The following is a 20,892-nucleotide window of genomic DNA, read 5'->3' as shown; positions in this document are numbered from 1 at the left end:
GTAAATAAAGTTTAGTTGCGTAAAGTTCATAAAAGTGAAGCATGCTGCAGTTTGCAGGGGCCGACAACGGTATATGTGTACTAAACAAGGTAAAATGTCGATATTTATATTTCAATTTTATAGCAAAAGGTGTATAGAATCCAGCTATAGGAACGATAGTCACGTTGCAGACATGACGTGTCCAAATTTTTAGTTCAAGGTTAGGATATTTCTGTAAAAGTACCGTTCTACAAAATACATCCGTTTTATTAATGCTAGATAGTAGATGAATCAGTACACTGTGCACCTGAGATCCTACTGCATATTTTTTCCATAAAATTATGAAATGCTTTTAACTCTTTTACTGGTTTATCACGTATATTTTTTGCATGGCAAATAATAGTATTATTATAAAAGTATATTTTTGTATTTTAGGTAGCCTTTAAGTAACAAGCCCCTTTCTCATGTTTTTTTAGATATATTAGGAATATTAAAGATGTGTAAGGTTTTTTTATGTTGTATTCTCCTGTTATCTTTAATCAGTCTAAGCAAATCTCATGTGGGTCACGATGATGCACATTCTGAAGAAGCAATTCGCAAAGGAAAGGAAAAATGGTTTAAAGCACCCGAAGAAAATGTTGTAGAAGCTAATGGACATCACCATCATGACCATGGTCACCACCATCATGACCATGGACACCACCATCATGACCATGACCATGGACATCACCATCATGACCATGGACATCACCACCATGATCATGGACACCATCATGATCATGGACATCAACATCATAGCCATGAGCCCAATTCACATGGCAAGGCAACTCACAATCATGCACATACTACACAGAAAACACAGACCAAGAAGCGAGCACGGACCTTTTCACAGACACTTGATATGTGGTGGCAAGCACTTTTTGCAACCGCTTTGATCAGCGCAGCTCCATTTGCCATTTTGTTTTTCATTCCCCTTGAAAGCAATTCGGAAGCATATCAACCCATGCTCAAGCTGTTACTGAGTTTTGCATCTGGTGGACTTTTGGGCGATGCATTTTTGCATCTTATTCCCCATGCAATACATCCACACACCCACGGTGATGATGGACATAGTCACGATCATTCCCATGACCACTCTCATGATCATGGACATGATCACTCGGCCTCCACCATAGTTGGCTTATGGGTTCTGGCGGGTATTGTTACCTTCCTAGCTGTGGAAAAGTTTGTGAGACATGCAAGAGGAAGTGATGGCCATGATCATCACCACCATCATCATGGTGCAGTGCCAGAAAAAAAGGAAAAACAAAGTGATGGGGAAAGTGAAGCACCTGAAGAAGAAAACAAAGATGAAAAGAAAGACATAAAGAAAAGGAAAAACATTAAAGGTTAATATATCTAATTGTCATATATACCCTGCTTCTAGCAGTTGAAAAAAAATCTCTGATAAAATATTTAAGCCTTGTTAATTTATGTACTATTATGCACAGGTGAAAAAGAAGACAAACCAAAAGAAAAAGAATCAGAAGATAAAACACAAGAAGAGTCAAAGCCGGAAAGAATGAAAGTAGCTGGTTACCTAAATCTTGCTGCAGATTTTACACACAATTTCACAGATGGCCTAGCTATTGGTTAGTTTTACAGTTTACAGAATTTATGTTAGACACTGATTTTAGAAAACAATCCCATTTTTCTACTAAACAGGAGCTTCGTTTCTTGGTGGCCAAACTCTAGGTATGATAACCACTGCCACTATACTACTTCATGAAATTCCACATGAAATCGGAGACTTTGCTATACTTGTGCAATCTGGCTGTGACAAGCGCAAAGCAATGTTTCTTCAACTCTCTACTGCAACGGGTAAGTATGTTTTAATAATCATACATGCATTTATTTTGACTATGGTCTTTAAAACTTCTGTTGACAATGTTATTTACTTCAATAATTACAATCGATTCTTGTTGTTAAAACAGGGGCAATGGCTGGCTGTATTCTTGGCTTACTAGCAGAAAATATTGGAGAGGCTGCCGTGCTCTGGATTCTTCCGTTTACTGCCGGTGGTTTCATTTACATTGCCACTGTATCTGTTATACCAGAGTTACTTTCAGATTCCAGCCCCAAACAGACATTTAAAGAAATTATTGCCATGTTAATGGGGATTGTAATGATGGTTGTCATATCTGTGTTAGAGTAGTTGTTGTCTGCCAACTGGTGTATGCATTTCTTTAAATGTTCAATGAGAGCAACATGTTATACAGAAATCACTAAAAACAAAGAAATAACGTCTGTGGTTGCTAGGGTTTTTTGCTTCGATAAAATCATCCATCCAATCTATTATTTTTATTGATTTTTTTACAACTTGCTGCTTTTTTGCTAGTAGTACACTCTACATTCAGCAGTTTATTTAGATCGTGTCTGTTTATTGCTTGAACAATAAGATGTTGAACTTTCTTGATGAAATTTATACATTGTTATGCACTTCACAAATTACATCTAGTAAAATTTTCGCAACTTAGTGTTTTTTTTTTGTTAAATCAAACTGCTTATGGTGTATCTTGTGGTGTGCCACAACCGCTATTGTGTTTACCTGAGTTGAAATAAATAAGAGATGCATTATGCGTTTGGTATACTATTTGCAGACATCTCAATACACAACAGGATTTTACACGATCATATATTGAAACAACAGTGGCATCTCAAAAACGCTTTACAACAATTTAATTTTTCGTGGCAGAAAACAAGTGGATAAACATTGTTGCATTAAAAATGATCAAACAACATAGCAAGGAAAATATCAAGCCATGATTAGTATCAGGCAGGCTTAAATTTCCGGTTTTAGGATCAAACAACTCTTGCTTGAAAAAAAGGAACTGATTGTAAACAATTAAATAATATTTTAAGATACAAAAACGCATTGAAAGTATTTCATTGCACTAGGTACTCCTATTCATATTAGTTTCACATTGTTCCGCAGGCTTTGATATAGTGGTAATGCCATGTTTGTCCCGCATATGATAACGAAAGCTCTGATGGATCCCATACGCTTTGTTGCACACTTTGCACTCAAAAGGCTTTTGGTCGGAATGGAAAATCTTTATATGTCTTCTCATGTTTCCCATCTAAAATTCACAAACATTATTAGTCTAAACTGATGTTTAAAAAAATATTTTGCCAACTGTATTATTATTTTGGACAATAAAGAAAACCAAATGCAGTCTGACAATTTTTTTAGTTATATTAACCACAGTGACGACAAGAACATTAAATACATCCCAATTGATGTCTAATTGCATTTAGACGCAAAATTAAACCAACAAGCATACACCTATTTGATTGTAAATGTTGTTTTAAACAGTATTGTTTCACCTGTGAAAAACCACGATGACATATTGGACACTCGTGTTTGTTGCAGGACCTGCGGTGTCTGGTATAGGCTTGTACAGTAGAGAATGCCCGGTCGCAAGTGTCACATCTGTAAAGCCTTGGTGGAACTGAGTACAAATATGACAAGTACTATATTATGCAGAAGGTATAGGCTTAATACATTTTGCCACATAACTAAAATCAAACTTTTTCACAAGTTTTACTAGAAGGGACATAATTATTTTAGATTCCTTTAAAGTCGGATAACATATTTTGACGTTTTAATTCAGGGGAAAAAATTAAACTACAGGTTGTGAAAAACCCTACAGCATGCTAGATTTTTCTAGCTTTGCTTTTCTTGATTGCTATATTGTTGGACTATGAATATATTTGCTATAATCATTGGCTAAATTAACTATTTCTGTAAGGGATTGATCACGGAATCGCAAATACCAGTGTAAAGAAAATCTGTAAATATTTAAAACATACTCCTTTGAATGTTGGTAGAAAGTTCGCTTGATTGTCTTCTGTATTCCCCACTTGTGAATGCAGGTAAAATAGTTGGTAAATTTGAACTTCCCGCCAAGACAAATGGATTTCCCCCTAGACAACCAAGGAAAGAAAAAAAACAATGGAAGAGGTTGATCAGTTTTAAGTTTTAATAATATGTTTGTTTCACACAATGCTTAACACATTTAACCATAGTGTTTTTTAAAACCTTATTTTGTATAATTACAGATATTAACAGTTTTGATTTTAAACCTGATATAGGCAGTGTTTCAGAATGAATTTCAGCCTGTCCCATGTTGGTAAGTGCCTGGGTGAGATTTACCCCACCCACAGGACTAGACAGAGAGATGGCAGAATGAATTGCTGAACCTGTAAAATACACTTTTTTATTACTTATGTAAGACATCTTATTTTAATATTTTATTATGTGTAAGTTCCCTGTAAACCTTCTCAAAAGGGGTCAAAGTAAAAAAATGCAACAGGGTACAGTAAATCACATTATACGACTTGAATGAGTAAAATGTATTGTAATTAATTGGTAAACAAGTGAAAATTATTAACTAAGCTACTTTGCTTAATCTTAAATGGTAGGCAATATGGCGATTCCAACATGCTTTTAAATGTAACAAATGATACCTTTCATTCATATAAACACATGCAAATATGCCAAAGATTCTTGATATATTTTTTTAATCATGGCAATTTATTCATTGTTTTACCTGGGAATGCTGTTGAGCTTGTTGGGGTTATATGTGATGTAACTTGTACACCTCTGGGTTCAACCTACAAGTAATAACAAAAACTGTAATGTATACAAGTTAATAATGTTTTAAACACATTAATTCCACTTGACCTACCTTAACCAGTCTTGAATCCGAAACACTAGCAGTTGACAAGTTTGTCTCCATTATGTCTTCAGAAATCTAAATTAAAAAATTTAAATTTAAAATAGTATGAATTTTTAAGGCTGCTAGCATCTAACTAAAAAGGTCATAAAACACAAAAAAATTGAAAAAAACAATAGTCGTCCATGCAGTTTTAAAATCTTTTTGTGTATTTATTTCAAATTCTATATTATATTATATATACCAGATGAAATATCAAGCGCTAGGATTAAGTATGGTGTTTTCAAGTTATGTTGCTCTAAACTTAAATACTGGTGTTTTCTTGTCAATGTACATTAATTACCAATTGCAACAATGCAATAATTTGCAAAATCTACCTAAATTTTGTATAGATAAAAAAACATAAAAAAGTGAATTTAATATATAAACAAAAAGCACGGTTGTCTATTGAGTCTAAAAAAGATTGATTAAATACTCGGGTATAACATGCTAAACTTGGCTAAGCACATGACACATAATACCACCAAGAAAGATCCCCCTTTCAGCATGTCAGATATCATTCTTTTTTTGTTTTTATGGGATAAAAAGATTCTCTATTAACTATTTTGAATACCACATTGGCCGCTTCCTTTTTTTACATAACACACTTTTTCTCTTCCTATAATTTTTTCGAACTGTGAATGCCACATTTATAAATATATAAATAGATACTTTTTTATTTTCTTACATTAGATACATCATTGTGAACCGGAATGTTTCGGATGCTCTCAATCCTTTGGATAGTTGGGAGCTCTTCACTACTTCCAGTTGTTGAAAGTGGTTCAAGCAACAGCCGATCTTTTTCTGGCAATAAAAGTCACTAATAAAGACTAGGGCAAGGCTTTTCAACCCGTGGGACGGTACGCACTTGTGCGGATGAAAAAAATTGTAATGCGGATGACTAATGTCGTGTGAATGAATGTGCGGTTAAAAATGGTGCACGTTATTATTTTTTTATTATGTGTAATACAATAATCAAATAAACTGGTGAGCCCACTCCCGTTACAGCTACAGTAATATAGTCTCATAGTGGTTCATTGCAGCCTAAGCTATTTATTTTATATCGTTTAAGGCTCACGGTTGTAATACACGAACCCTTTCCTTGCTATTTCACAAATAAAACTAAAGGTTGCAAACTTACTGTGTTTGTTTCGAGCGGATGGAAATTTTAAAGGTTGAAAAGCACTGGACTAGGGAAACCAAGCAGTGTTAAAAAAAAAATTACCACCAATAAGCGTGGAGGTGTTCAGATAAGTGCTACTTGATGGAGCCCCAATTGTGTATTCGTTTACCCTCATAAGGTCTACCAAATTCTCTCCAGTTGAGTGACTTCCAGCAGAGCTAAAAAGACAAAAAATGGTATTCTTATTGCAAACATTGATAAGGGATCTTAAAACACTATTCAACTAATATGGTTTGAACAATCAGCACTCAATTATAAAGAGTTAAAATAAATTTTATTGTAAACCAAAAGTCATAATAATAACTTCCAACTAACTGTGCCATGTCGGTGGTTGAAGAAATAAGGTGTGATGTGCTCTGATAAGCAGAGGTTGTGGCAGTTGAATATGAAGGTGAAGATGAAGAAATTGTTCCTATTGAAACATCCTCATATTCTTTTCCATGCATCGACCGAATATGGTATTGGAGAGATTGGCGGATGGCATACCTTGGAGGAAAAATATCAATAGGAGTTACGTTTTATGTATGCGTGTCTTTAAATAAATAGGAAATTAAGCAACAAAAATTGATAAAAGAGGAAAAAGTTTTATATTTTATTTTGAAAAGTTAAACTTCATAACACAAAGCTGCGGATAAAAACCTATAGGCCAGTGCCGTGGCCCCTTTTTGACGCTTTCAAATAGTCGCGGACCCCTTACATTTTTCTGGTGTAATATTTGCGTTTAGTTGTTTATAATAATTCAGTACATCTGTTTTACGATACTCGGGTACCAATAACGGCTAAAGATGTTGCAAGACCGCAACAATCTGTGTAGTGCACCTTATGTTGAGCAAAGTAACAGACAACACCAAATTACTTTATGACAATAAGCAAGTCTTGAAAATGCGTGATTGTGTTTTCTATAATGTTAGATGCATGTCATCTTTGCGAACGATAGCATCAACCAAAATCCCGTACATGTGAACTGTTGTAATGCTGACTTTCATTTTACAAAATATTTGTGTTACATCACAATGGAAATGTTACGTCACACTCAATGCGATTTAAAACATGTACAATCTGATTTTATCACTTACTAAGATTGTGTTTAAGCATGTATCCCAGCGTTAGTTAATTTAATATAGGTATATCTAGAAGTTTTTGTGGACCCCTGAATACGTTTTGCGGACCCCCAGGGGTCCGTGGACCCCCGGTTGAGAACCACTGCTACAGGCTTTGCAATGTCGGGCTTTATTAAATAGAGTAATTAGTCTTATAAAAGAGACTAGTAGGTTTATTGCTGTTTATTGTACCTTCACAATGACAGCCATTATTCAGCTATATCAGTGGTCAGCCGAATGTGAGCCTCTTTTAGTCATTTTTAGTGGACCTTGAGCAATTTTTTTATTATTTGGGTTTTATTATCTATTAGTCGACGGCGTGATTGTCATAATTCATTGTGTTTTTCTTTTGGCTTATTGTTGCATCACAACTACCAGGCCATGCTTAAAAACAATATAGCCAAGTTAAACAATGTAAATACATTTTTATGCGCTTTTCACAAACTTCTTACAGTTATAATTAAATCTATTCAGCTCAAAAGTGCTATGCATACTATGGCATGTAGCAGCATGCCCGTGTGACTCATAAACTCAATAGAGACAAAAGTCCAATTTCAGTTAAATTGAATGGTTAGTGATATTATTTCAGGCAATTTTTATTGCTATTTTATGTGCCTAATGTGTCATGTAACCTTTTCATTGAAGTTTTGCACAATTACAACTAAAAATACATTTTTTGTACATTTACACCCAAAATGTTTTGTTTTCCTTTTAGTTGTATTTTCTGTTTGTACCTGTGGTTGTTTTTATTTATATATATTTTTTGGCAAATTGACACATGATATACTGTAGGTTTGTGTTCTGTCAGCAAGGTATGCATAAGTAAGAGGTAAAATCATGTAGATCTGTTAAATTATTTTGTAGTTTTATCTTTGAAAACACTCCTGGAACATATCTAGGTATAGTGAAACCTTTGGTCTACATTTTTTGTGATATTTATTTGGAGGAATTAAAAGTGTTTGGGTTTGTAAGGGAGTAATATGAAAAAACTTTTAAGAACCACTGGTCTAGATAATTAGGGCTTGTTGATTTATAAACACTTATAGTATTTGGCTCAACACAAATAAATTTGAAGTATTAGTTTAAAATTTATGAAAAAAACAAAATAGGAAATGCAAATTTTTTAAACGTTTTTAAGTCAGTAAATAACAAAACAAACCTCCTCCCACAGATTGCACACTTAAAACGCTTGTCAGTGGTGTGTTTAATAAGTATGTGGCGCTTAAGGTTGTTTTTATTGTTGAAAAGTCGGCCACAATGTGGACAGCTATGACTGTTGCGATTGTTAAGGGTGGATCTATAACACAAAGAAAATGTACAAAAATTTAGTATTCTCTGAGATATATTATCAATTTTGCGCTAAATGTTACAGTTATTACAATTTATATTAAGCGAGCAGTTTCTTAATTATAGTGCTAGAGATAAAATTTGTCAGCTTTTGTCTGTTTATCAGTTAAGTTCTGAAAACTTTCTGAAAAAAGGAAAAATGTAAAACCTGTCAGAAAGATAACGTTAAAAATTGGTTATCAAAAATATAAATTCTTAAATCTTGATTGAGCAAATTTCAGCTTACTACACATACATTTTGCAACTCTTTTGGAAAAATTTAAAAAACCTTGATTAATTTGTGTCACCTTGTGTATTGTGAAAACTTCTTTTTCTGAACCTGGTTATGCTCAGTGTAATAGTGTTGCACTGCCTCAGAAATATTGGTGAAGTACTTGCAACACTCCTTACATGTGTAAACAGATGGCTGAAGGAGAAAAATTAGTATGTGATTAAGCAGCATGTCATTTAACAAGTAGTTGCCAGTCAATGCAAATTTATTGGTACTGTACAATACATTAAAGAGTAGGCTGCTAATAAACCGGCACCTGTTTGCAACAATAAAGCTTATGGTAGGATTTCATTACGATATAACATTGTTAACTTTTGCTATTTGTTTTTGCTAATATTTGCAAATAACATACGCTTGTGTCTCCTGAGCGAGGTGGTAAAGCACCAAACAGAGTGTTCACAATTTTTGGAATTGCTATTGTCTTATGATTTGTTTGTAGCGAAGGTGAAGGTTTGCTGCTCGAAAGCTTAGGCGACATTGAATAGACAGATTGAACCTAGATAAAGGTGACAGTTAAGGGTAAACAGGTAGATTGTAATAGCATTTAATCAAATTTAACAATGTGGTTTCCTGTACATAACAGCATTATTTTTTTTATTATTAACAGCAAAAAATGATAAAACTCACTTGGAGCGAGTCAGGAGCCTTAGTCTGGGTGACCTTAATCGACAGTGGCGTTTTGTCCATATTCATTGGTGAAGAAACTGAGCTGTAACAAAACAAATAAACTACTATATAGATATTTGATAGTATTTTTTAAATAACTGATTATATTTATTGAGGGCTTGGTCATGTAATTTAGAACCATGATCTCCATTCGTCTGCAGTTATTCAGACAATATTATTATCACAAATAAAATAAACTAGTCATGTAATGATATATAAGGCATAATTGATATTAAGGTGGCAAATTACACAAGACAATATTTTACAGCAATAAACAGCCTATTTTACCACATTTACAATAACAACAATTATGTTTATATTTATATACCTGTCCACAGAGTGAAAGCTATCGATCATTAACGGATCACTGGCAAAAATGCTGCCCAGGCTTTCAAGGTGGTTTTCAAAAGGATATGGATCAAATCCTGGTGTGTCAACAGAGACCGGCATCATGTTGGACAAGCTTTCAGACACTTGATTTGGCGTACGATTGCGACTTGCTTGGGTGGTTGTAGTCCTCCCAAATATGGACGCAGGTGAAATAGTGGCTGCGTAATGTTATAAATTGATGGAAGTGTCCTATGTTAAAAAGAAACTTTCTGTAGAACTACTTAAACTCACCAATATTTTGAGGCGACCCATGCTGCCCTGAGGATAATGTTGGTTCTGAAGGTGACATTGTTTGCTGGATCTTCTTCGGAAATCCTTGTTTTTTCTGAGTTCTTCCAATTCTACCCCTTGAAGCTAGCAAGCAAAATATTTGGGCAATTAACAAGTTGAGCTAATTATGCAAAAAATAGAAGTTTTATTTATTACTGTTGGATTGTTCCGAAATATAGGATGAAACGGGGACAGACAATTCAGCATCTTTGTTTTCAGCAGTTGAGTTAAGCATGACAACATTTTGTTGTTGCCGTGCAGAAGTGGAAACACTGAAGTCCTCATCATCTTCAGACTTGAGGTCAACATACAACACGCTCTGTGTTTGTTGACTGGAAACACTTCCGACCTCACTTGATTGATGCTTTTGTACATCATTTACACTGGGCAGTGTCACGCTTTCGGCAATCAAATGCTCACATGCCTAAATATTTATGGAAAATTGTTGAACTTCTGGGCATTTGACTTCACAATCTATGGCAATACTTGTTTTTTAGTGAGACACTGTGTATGTCAGAGATACCCAGCCTTTTTTTATTGCTAGGTCACAAGCAAGACCTTATCTATAAAAGAGTCATGTGGGTCACACATTTAATTACATGTTTATTTAATGCCAAAATTTGCTGCTGCGTCTTCTCTACAAGTATCACTGTTTATGGTGGTAACCCAAATCTTTTAAATTCGTATAAATTCCCAGATTTCTAAATTATTTGCATGAATTTCAAGACCCATAAAAGTTAACTAAGGTTCAGCAATTTATTGTTTTGTACATCAGTCCCAAAATTGTTTGTAAGCTGTTCGAATTCCCTGGATTTTTTTGCCTTTTATGTTTGTAGCAATAGTTATGTGTTGTTGTAAATTGTGTTAGTAACGAATATCATTCTAGCTTAACACAACCTAAAATGCATCAAACGTAAAACCTTGCTTCCATCACATGACTCAAATGTTTTGCACTCTTTTTGTAACAGAATGCTAACTTTTCATGCTAAGAGGCACGCCAGAGATCAGGTAAACTTAAGGACTTTTCTGGTTGTTTGCACAGGGACAGCGTTCAATATAAAAGCTAAGCTAATCAAACAATATTTTGCTTGCCACACAGTATATTTTAGAAAAACATACAAAAATTTTAGTTGTGTGCTTTTTCATTCGCTTTTGTTGAAGTGTAACTAATGTAGGTCTACTTGAGGCCCCTGTTGGGGAAGCCCTGGTTTAAACAGCAGTGCCCCATGAAAAAGATTCTCTGAAAGATTTAATCATTACTGAAATGTTTGACAATTGTACAGAGAAAATATGGTCATTAAAACTATGATGCCATTTCTCGACCGGTGAGTCATTGGTTCGCAATTCCTGCAATAGGTTTTTCGATTGGATATTTAAATTTTATGCTTTGATTTAAATTACTACTAGGTAAATAAATTCTGATATTTGAAGTGATACATAGTGTTAAGTGTTTTTCTATTAACTTTGGTACAACCTGAACAATAGTTGAGATTTGCAGTTTGCGGGCAGTTCTCATCAGATCGTTAACATTTTCAGAGAAAACATGAAGCCTTGATGTGTACAGAAAGTGAAGTATTGGAATAAATGTGTTGGCAGAAATGGAGGATAGATGAATGGTAGTGACATTACAAGCCTGGAATAAACACATTTAAACTTATACCTTGTGAAAAAATTACAGGTCAAACTTTAGCGATTGCTAATAATGTGTGATATTGTGATAACACTGTGTAATATATCCTAGAACGCATTTTTAAAATATTAAATATTGATACTTTAAACTGTGATTAAAACAATTTTTGAATATAATTATCAGCAATTTAATTATTATACTTGGTAAACAAAGTATCAATTTAGGGAAAAAGAGTTGTTGTTTTGGAAGTTTCAATTCAAAAAAGTTTTCACAAAATGGATCAAAATCATTTAACAAAGTATAAATTAAACTGGCCTGACACTCAGAAATATATTTATGAAAAAATGTTGATCAGACAATTTAAACTTGGGCACACATACCAAAAACAAAAACAATTTAACGTAAAACGTTTTTTTAACAGATATTTTTTGTTTGAATACAAAAAAAATTACTTTAAAATTTTAAACCACCAAGAAAAACATAAACAGCATTCAACCCCTAAAAAGAAAATAATTCTAACCTTAGACCCTGCATCATCGGTTAATTTTCCCCTGTCAAACAAAGCCTGGAAGTAAGAGCTGTGAGCGGCAAGAATGGCCTTGTGTGCTGGAAATGAAACGTTTTCAACCACCAGTGATACATCACACAACTGTGACTTTTGCTGTTGGTCATACAATGCCTAAGAATAAAATAATATTTTATTTTTTTCTGCAAGTCGTCTGCAAATATTTGTCTTACCTAATTAGTTTTCATACGTTGTTTAATTTGTTTTGTAGTTTGCATAACGCTTTAAGCAATAATTGGCATTCAGTTTTGGCTTTTAATATAATTAGTAGTAGATCGTCTAATTGATTCTAGTTGGTATGATGACAACAACCAACTTTGGCTTAAGGCACTTGTCATTTTGGCAAGTGGGTTGCCAACCATAGAAGCAAACTTATTACTAACTGCTCCGAATCACCCCGTGTTGCTGATTATATCTAAGATATTGGCTTAATATCATGAAATACTGCACTTTCCTAGATATTCCTAGCTCAACTATTAACTAGTGGAATAAATTTCATTTAGCCTTCCAGAATCACCATGTACACAAATGTTCATTTGTTTGACTGTGTTTGAAATTTGCAAATTTACTTACAAGAATAAACGAAATTTGTCATCTTAAAATTGACACCCCTTTAGCATTTTGAAGGGAAATACCTTACGTTTATTAGTATAAATATAGTTTGAAACTACCTTCAACAATTTGTTTCCATGGTCTTCAAACACAAGTGGAATACTCTTCAGGTAGACGCTATTCTCCATATTCTCTTAACAGCAGTTACAACACATGATATCCACCGTTTATGAGCTATTTAAAAAGCTTCATGGACAAAAGAAGCATATTTAAAAAAAAATGTAGTAAAGGAACACAAACATGGCAGTTTTAACTATTTAAAAAATAGAGTTACACCAAAGGATCTTATTTAGATTAAATGTACTACACAATTAAACAACCAATATGTTTGAATCAGCACTTGACACATTCAAGGTAAACTTGGAAGTTACACATGAGTTTAGGTATCCTCATTTGCGAAATTTTATTTAAACGATAAATTTACATTACTAAGAAGAGTTTCCATGATAAGGTGCAGCACTACATAATGACAACAAAGATGCAACAGCAGTTTCTTCATCTGGACATGGCTTTCTGTCTGTGGTGCGTACGTTCATTGGCTCATCAGAATTGGTATCTTGAAATGTCTCTTCTTTTAGGTCACTTGTTTCAAGGTTTTCTGGGAACGGCGTTTTGACAACAGGTATTTTATTCTCATCAATATTAACATTTAAACCATCAGTAATTGGTTTATCACAAGCTGTTGCATCAGTCATAGATGCTTTCCTTAATTGATCTTGACTTTGTAAGGGGGCCAGAGGAGGCATGCTCACAACAGGTTTTGCTAATCCTTCATTTTTTTCAGACTCATCAACAGGAGTGCTGTCTTCTATTGGAGGAACAATAGTATGAACAAAGCCAGATGTTGCTTTGTTTGGTGAGTCAGCTGTTTTTCTACTAATGGAGATAACTGCGCCATTATGCTCAACCATAGCAGCATCTTTTTCACATGTATCGTCTTTAAGATCCAATAAAGCCACCTTACTTGATTCAACATCCGGTATGTCAATCTTGATTTTTGAGGTTGTTTCAGGCACTGAGGCTTTAAGGACAATACTTTGACCCAATTCGGCTTCTCCAGAAGAGCTGATACCTGTGAGAGGTTGTAGATGTAACGAAACATTTTCTTTGTCAGTTATATCACTCATGACATAACATTGTCCAGATTGAAGATCATCCAAATTGCACAAAGAGGAGGGCGCAGTTTTAGGTACAACATTTAAGGTTATCTCTGGACAGGCCTCTTCTTTTAAAGGACTAGTTTCATACTCTATTGTGGATGGTTCTTCAACAACATTGTCATTTGTCAAATTGGAAGGTGATATCTGTTGCATGGGATCACTCAAATTAAAGAGTTCATCAGCATTATTGGGTTCTGCCTTACCAACACCATCAACCTCCAAGATTTCCACATCTGAAACAAGGTCTTCATCAATAGCTTCCTTCTTCACAGCATGTGGCTGAGAAATGATCTTATCATATATATGGTGAGCTTTAGTCAGGACCGCTTCAATGTTATTATTAGTAGGATGAAGAGACTGATGCAAGTCACAAAATACAGGAAGCTCATTTAAAGGCTTTAGCTTATCCTGATTTTCAACTTGTTTTGTAATCGTGTTGGACAACAAACAAACTGGAGTAAAACAATCAGAATAAAAACATTTTTTGTACAGGACCTGTAATGGGTCATCCAGTATATGAGTGACACAGTATTTTGTGTAAGGCAAACATGATGCTTTACAACGTGTGTGATTATTCACATGACTACACCTAGTTTTTAGGCTATGTGCGTCAAACCTTGGTGATGAATGCTCACCTTTGGATAATGCAACACGCTTTTTGTGCTGTCTTTTTGCCAACAAACGCTCCTCACCAAAACACCTTCGAAAGGATAACAGGGCTTTTTCTTCATCAGTTGGATCCGAAATAACTGGGGCCACACCAAGAGTTTGAATAGTGGTCAAATATTGGCGACGGTTCTCTACTAAGTCCTGATGAAGCTGCTTAAATTGATCAATATACAACGATTGTAACTGTACCAAATTATCTCTAGAAAGTGTTACAATTTCTTCTTCAGTGTAAATTTCTGCCTGCTGTAAAACATTTTCATTCTCGTTTAGCATTTCCAAATCCATGTCTGGTTCACCAGTATTCCAGCTAGATGAGTTACTGACAATCCATTTCTCATTTTTATGAATCGGGCATTCTTCTGAATCAGAATGGTCAATGTGTAAATTAAGGTTAATTTCGCTATTACCTGAATATTTTTCCAAAGCTTTGGCAGCTTTCTTATCCAAGGTATTGCGTGGTTGTTCCTTTGAGAAAATATGTTTTCGATTTTTTACTTTGCGCTTGTTGTTTTGAGTTTTTATGAACTTGTGATGGTCACAAAGTGCCAAACTAACACTAGAGTTTCTCTCTGGCTTCGGGGCAGGATTTTGGCAGCGTCTTTGTGTAACCTTAGATATATGTTGACACTTGAGGAATGGAGATGACCGGTCTTCCAGAATGTGGCGAAAACAGAAGTCATAATCCCTGTATCTTGATCTTGTGCAGTAATGTTTAGCATACAAACATTGCACTTTAGACTTAACCTCCATTTTATCCTAGAAAATATATATTTGTTCTAAGAAGTTCATAAAAAACTATTGCACACTATGTAAAATAGATCCTTATGCAATTTAAATTAATTTGATAGCATTTAGCATTTAGTAAACATTTCAGGTAGAAGTTTCTCAGGTAGCTCAGTTCGTCCCTATCAAACTTCATAATTGAGAATACTGACATGCACCAAACCACCTAAACTTAAGAATTGCCTTTGAAAAAAATCAGAAGCATTTTGTGTCTACATTTTTTGTTACAATTAGAAGACATCACTTTTTACTTTAGGACCGTTTTAAGGTAATATATCCGCCCAAAGATGTCATTAGGGATGTTCAAAGTAGAATATCGAATCCTAAATTCTGCCGTTTATTTCATGCAATTGGAACCGATATAATTTGATGTTTTACCGCGGATTGTTGCGCCTAATTGCACAAACGCGTGAGGCAAGTTGGCATGTCGCTGCGGCGACCAATTTATAGTGATTGCTTTAAATGTAACCAGTGTAGCATCAGCGTTTTTTCGGGCGACCAATTACTGCGTCTCGCGATAACTGGATGTAACCAAATGCGCTATAGGGTTACTTAAGGTCAATTTTAGGCCAATATTCAGCGAGGTTATACAGTAATGCACAGCGTAATTGTCAAGTATTCGTTATGTCAATAGTAACTTATTCTTTGCAGTACATTATTTGACTGCATAACAGATCATTTTAGTCAAAAAAAAAGCACAAAAACCCAACAATGCTTTAAAAACAGGAACAAATTGCTAAAGAGTTCTGTGTTCGGTGTTGCATTGTACTCACTATTGGCAAAAATATAAGTTTTGGCAACAACCTGGACAGTGGACATATTACAGTTTACACAACTGCTTCAAATGACAGTTGTTAAGAATGTTAAACATATGGGAGATTTTTTTTATTATAATGTACACATGTTAGCAAAAAATCCCTTCCCCAAACAAAATCGAGGTTAAATAATTTAATAAAATTATACTAGGATTCGATATTCTGGATTCGTTATTCTAGATTCGAAACCTATAGCTCTAGAATACCTTGGTATTCTACTTTGAACATCCCTAAATGTCATATCATGCTTTCACGCTTCGAGTGTTAAGGTCCAGATTTACTTGCATATATATACTGCGCAGGACTTCACTCTCAAAGAGTGTGTGTTCAAAAGTTGAAATAATTGGCAATGCGGCCCATCCTGCTGAAAGGTTGGTGATGCCTGCAAACGTCATTGACCTGATGGTCGTTCATATTTCACCGTTTAAGTCCCTTAATTCCTTTTTTTGGCGCTGGTTTAGAATTCTATCCCATTTTCGTCCGAGGTTTTACTTTGCTAATAATATTTGGGTTAGGGTGCGAGTTAGCGTTTGGGTGGGTCAAGCATTATTATTTTACTTATTCTTACATGTTTATGCTTTACTTGGACAACTCATTTTGTTAGTGTTAAAATAAATAAATGTGGTAGGATTCTAGACAAGCGCTATCCTATTATACCACGTTTTACGCTATTTATTCAATAGCCTGTCAACTTTTCGTCCACTCCTGCCTGGTAAGCCTGTTGTGTAGTGGTATATTTTGGAACTATTTAACACGCATGAGTAGTTCAAGTACTTTTGTATGCAAAGAGATTTGAACCAAGTGGGTTGTATCTTGTATGCCGTTAAAATTAATGGAATAGTAATAGGTAAACATTGTTAAATAAAACATAGACTTCAAAAATTATACGATACACATAAAATCACGGGATACTAATAAACGCCATTTAGTTCGATCTGATATTTTGACTTCAGTAATTGTATCCTTTTAAACAGTCCCTAAATATTTGAAGATGTATTCATGAGATCCCCAGTGTAGTGGAGTAGTTACTACTTTTACTAATTCCTATTTAGATTTCGAAACCAAACAAGCCTAGACAGAGGCGTAGCGAGGGTATTTTGAGCCCGGGGGCAAACTATAAAATTGGCACCTCCTCCTCCATGTTTAATCACATTTTTTATGGAATTGACATAATATACCGTACTTTATACGGAAAACAGTTTTGGTTATACAAACTACAAGTATGACTCACTTAGTCACTGTCAAACATGAATGATTATTACCACGAAATGAGTCTTGGCTATTATAGTGATTTTAATGGTTTAGTTTGGTGTTCATTCTGTTTTTTATGATGTTCTATACATTAAAATCTAGGTGACTGAAGACATAGTTCATGGATTTGCGATTTGCGAGCTTCGCTAATAATTTTTAATAATTTTTCAGTTGCTGCACTATAATTGCTACTTTTATGACCGATTAGGGCTATGTTTGGTCAAAACAATTAGCCTATACGGTATAGTTGTGCAATTGGGTTGGGCACCACTATTACGACTGTACAAACGATTTTTTGCCCAACTTAACGATTAAAACTTCTAAAAAGTTCTCGTTTATTTTCTTGTTTTTTTCCTGTTTGGTTGACCAGTTGTATTTAGCACAAAGTCTCTGTGAGTAGCCTACCTTGTGTGTTTTTCGAAGAAAAGTGTTTTTCGAAGAAAAACAGTCCTATGTAAATTATAGTTTGGCTAACTTATAGATAAACGATAAAAGTTATCCCTTTTCCAACAATTTTATAAATGATAAACAGGCTAGAAACACGTAGACGAACCTTTTTTTAGCTAATTTAACCAAATAAACAGAACTTTTTCGCTCTACGTGCGACCAACGATACACTTTAATCTTTTTTATGTTGTCTAACTAATATGTAATTCCAAAATATCGAATTGCTTTACGTAGGGGGTCGCGAAGCGCAGGACAATTACCAAAGGGGGGGGGGGGGGCGGTTTGATAAAGGTTAAGAACACTTAGCTAGACGAAACCAGCTGCACGCACAATAAGTATCTTGGCTGCTGTGATGGCTTGTACACACAGCCGATGGTGCGATCTTGCTTGTGATCGTTTTTTGCCCTTAAAAAAAATTTGTAAGCCTCATTTTGGCGCCCCTCTACCTTGGCGCCCGGGGTCATATGTACCCCCCCTTCACCCCCCTAGCTACGCCTCTGAGCCTAGATAATTCAGTGTTTCTCAAAAGTGTGAGCCATGAGTGATTCTAAAATGCGCCGAAAATTTTGTTATTTTAAAAAATAATCTTTTTTATTACCAATGGGCATGACGCAGAACGCCAGCCATAAATGTTTATGATTCGTTGGATCGAGCAACTAATGAAGTTATGGTGTCACAATCTCCCTCAACAGCTGCCATAACAAAAGTATCTAAGTTTATAGTATTTATTTCAATTCCTAATAAAAGCGTATTGCCTGAAAGCGGGGAATGTAGTCAGGATATTCAATGGCAGGACAGCGGAGTCGGAGTCGGTTTATTTAACTAGAGTCGTCCTTGGACTTTTCAGTTTAGTGTTATGAGAAAATTCCGGGCTGTAGAGTCGGAGACGGATTAGGGGTAGAGTCGTGAAATTGTGCCGAGTCGGACTCGACTTTTTGGCCATATTTGGACTCAGGTTGTCTTAACGGAATTCACAACCCTGACGTCGATGACATGAATCGGGTGACAATCACGTCTTGAAACCAAGGGGATGTAGGGCAATGGGTTGGTTGCAGCTGTAGCGACTTGCGCTTCATATTGTTACCGGGTCGAAATCCCGGCCATTCAATCGAAGCAGTCTGGCGGATTGTGACGTCAACCAACGCCTGCCTGTGCGTGTTATACAAAACTGTCAGCAGATTGCTCGAAGCGTTTCGCCAATTGTCCAAAATTTCCTGTTTTTTATTATTCGTGTTAAAGCATGTTGTCACGAATTTCAATTATAGCCAGACTGTAATATGTTTTTTTTTTCACTTCTGGAGTCTACTCTAGATCGCGTACGTTGGAGGTAATTATTGTTCGTATATCGCACGTACCTGTAAGTACTGTTTGTCGTTTGTTTATTTGCAATAAATATTCTTCCATTGTGGCAGCGCCCCACACAGCCTATACTAATTGTATTATTTGGTTGCTAAGTCTACCACAGAAGGTCGCGAAGTGGTACTAAAGAAAGATTTTAGATAGGTATGTTCTGGTCGTCTGGCCGGAACTAGTGCGGTCTGAGAACAGTTCAAATAAGGTTAACGTCGGACACAAAAAAGAAGACATTCAACTAACACTACGAATACGTTTTGTAAGACATAACTACCGCTAGATAGGGATAGAGGGATAACTCTTTAAACGCCTTGGAAGCTACTTATCTTGAATCAGTTCTCCAAAACGCTATCAAGCTACTGGCCCGTAACTTTTTTAAGTCTGATTCCAACCAATAACATTACAAAACTACGCCTTCTATTTATCAATACTATGGAATTTTAAATGCAAATTTCTAGTAAAATTGAAATAAAAAGTACTTGTTAATTTCACTGGTGCTTTACATTTTACAAAGTTTTGTGAATTTTCAGTGCACTCGCGGACAATCTGGAACCCTATTTTGTGTAGCCTACTTGTAGTTAAGAACCACTGTCTTAAATAAAAAAGTCTTACCAAGTTAATTATTTACTGCTGTATTTTAACACTCCGAGAAGTCCGGGTACTTATAATTAAGCTATTTTCTGTGTCCTAAGAGGGAAAAGCACATTTTAACAAATTAGTCGAGTGCCAATCTGCAAAAGCTCATTGGCTTGTATGTAATAACCCCATAAACCCTTTTCTAAGTACGTTATGTTAAACTTTTCTACGTTGATTATTTTATTCTGTTGTAGACTTAATGAGTAACGAGAACTTAATTAATTCTACATGTTAAACTAAAAATATAGGAATTAACAGAAGAAATGTAAACTTTATACGCCATGTATGCATGAACAATTGTATAACAACGTGTTTTTTCGTCAAGCGTCACCTATCATCCAGTGCTTGTTGGATTTTTCTAACATCAAAGTTTTACTAAGTTGGTCGCGAATTTTATTAGGCTACATTTCTTCGATGGTTGTTCTTGGTGCCTTTTTTACATTAGAAACCAATGTTTGTATTACAAAGTAATGTTTTATGTTTAGGTTACCCAAACAAATTCAGTAGTGATTTTTGGCAATGTTTATTTAAGAAGCGGAAAAGAGCGATAACAATAAAAAGAAGCGGGAGTAATAACTAAAACAATAAAAATTATGTAAAATGGAACTGTGAAAAATATGTAACTTATGTACAAATAAATAAAACAACACGCTTGCAGTTTCGTAAGAAATAGCACAGACGCACCAATAATGGGGGTTAGGCACAATACCTCCGGTTCGTTGGAACTACGGGACAGCTCAATTGCAATTTAATGCACAAAATATACAAAGGGGCGCGATTTACATTCAAACAAGTACTTCATAGAACAAGTGCATTTTTATATTAAAACCTTAACAATGAAAATGTCAACGACAAAAATATTATAAGATCGAACCAGTTAACTTATGAAAGACTGTTGTTTTTTAACAGCCCAAAGTGGCAGTAAAATTGATGTGTGTTTTTCGGGCTGACATTAAATTATCCTGGTTTAGAGCTGTATTGCAACATATCGAAGATGGTTCTATCTTA

General features: G+C 35.0%; 3 protein-coding genes across 3 annotated transcripts; 1 reads left to right on the top strand and 2 right to left on the bottom strand.

Moving 5' to 3' along the window:
- The first annotated feature begins 459 nt into the window (after nt 1-459).
- On the top strand, nt 460-2,578 carry LOC146163966 (zinc transporter Slc39a7-like). The gene is made up of 4 exons (XM_083383241.1): nt 460-1,367; nt 1,470-1,610; nt 1,684-1,839; nt 1,953-2,578. Exons 1-4 carry the CDS (start codon nt 476-478, stop codon nt 2,171-2,173), a joined length of 1,410 nt encoding a protein of 469 aa, XP_083239367.1. The 5' UTR covers nt 460-475; the 3' UTR covers nt 2,174-2,578.
- Nucleotides 2,397-12,967, bottom strand: LOC146163965 (uncharacterized). Its single transcript, XM_083383239.1, has 19 exons — nt 12,830-12,967; nt 12,114-12,272; nt 11,438-11,596; nt 10,120-10,387; nt 9,925-10,047; nt 9,632-9,851; nt 9,265-9,346; nt 8,990-9,133; nt 8,654-8,772; nt 8,179-8,316; nt 6,235-6,405; nt 5,962-6,077; nt 5,425-5,540; nt 4,710-4,775; nt 4,572-4,635; nt 4,105-4,221; nt 3,832-3,945; nt 3,346-3,470; nt 2,397-3,098 (listed from the first exon to the last, which is right to left on the bottom strand). The coding sequence occupies exons 1-19, from the start codon at nt 12,896-12,898 to the stop codon at nt 2,913-2,915; spliced, it is 2,556 nt and encodes an 851-aa protein (XP_083239365.1). The 5' UTR covers nt 12,899-12,967; the 3' UTR covers nt 2,397-2,912.
- A 231-nt stretch (nt 12,968-13,198) lies between these two features.
- Nucleotides 13,199-15,351, bottom strand: LOC146163964 (uncharacterized). The gene has a single exon (XM_083383240.1). The coding sequence runs from the start codon at nt 15,347-15,349 to the stop codon at nt 13,199-13,201; it is 2,151 nt and encodes a 716-aa protein (XP_083239366.1). The 5' UTR covers nt 15,350-15,351.
- Nucleotides 15,352-20,892: the final 5,541 nt, after the last annotated feature.

This window comes from Ascidiella aspersa, chromosome 2, assembly GCF_963924565.1.
Source record: "Ascidiella aspersa chromosome 2, kaAscAspe10.2, whole genome shotgun sequence".
NCBI classification, from domain to species: domain Eukaryota; kingdom Metazoa; phylum Chordata; class Ascidiacea; order Phlebobranchia; family Ascidiidae; genus Ascidiella; species Ascidiella aspersa.
The sequence above is the reverse complement of the archived record's forward strand: the minus strand, read 5'-3'. Positions and strand labels throughout refer to the sequence as shown.

Bases quoted from the DNA above. Each gene is read 5' to 3' on its own strand.
- LOC146163966 (XM_083383241.1), top strand. From the start codon at position 476: ATGTGTAAGGTTTTTTTATGTTGTATTCTCCTGTTATCTTTAATCAGT. The intron at 1,368-1,469 runs GTTAATATATCT...TATTATGCACAG, and splicing joins GAAAAGGAAAAACATTAAAG to GTGAAAAAGAAGACAAACCA. The intron at 1,840-1,952 runs GTAAGTATGTTT...TTGTTAAAACAG, and splicing joins TCAACTCTCTACTGCAACGG to GGGCAATGGCTGGCTGTATT.
- LOC146163965 (XM_083383239.1), bottom strand. From the start codon at position 12,898: ATGGAGAATAGCGTCTACCTGAAGAGTATTCCACTTGTGTTTGAAGAC. The intron at 4,776-5,424 runs GTAAGAAAATAA...TTTTTAATTTAG, and splicing joins TTCACAATGATGTATCTAAT to ATTTCTGAAGACATAATGGA. The intron at 4,222-4,571 runs GTAAAACAATGA...TGTATTTTACAG, and splicing joins AAGCTCAACAGCATTCCCAG to GTTCAGCAATTCATTCTGCC.
- LOC146163964 (XM_083383240.1), bottom strand. From the start codon at position 15,349: ATGGAGGTTAAGTCTAAAGTGCAATGTTTGTATGCTAAACATTACTGC.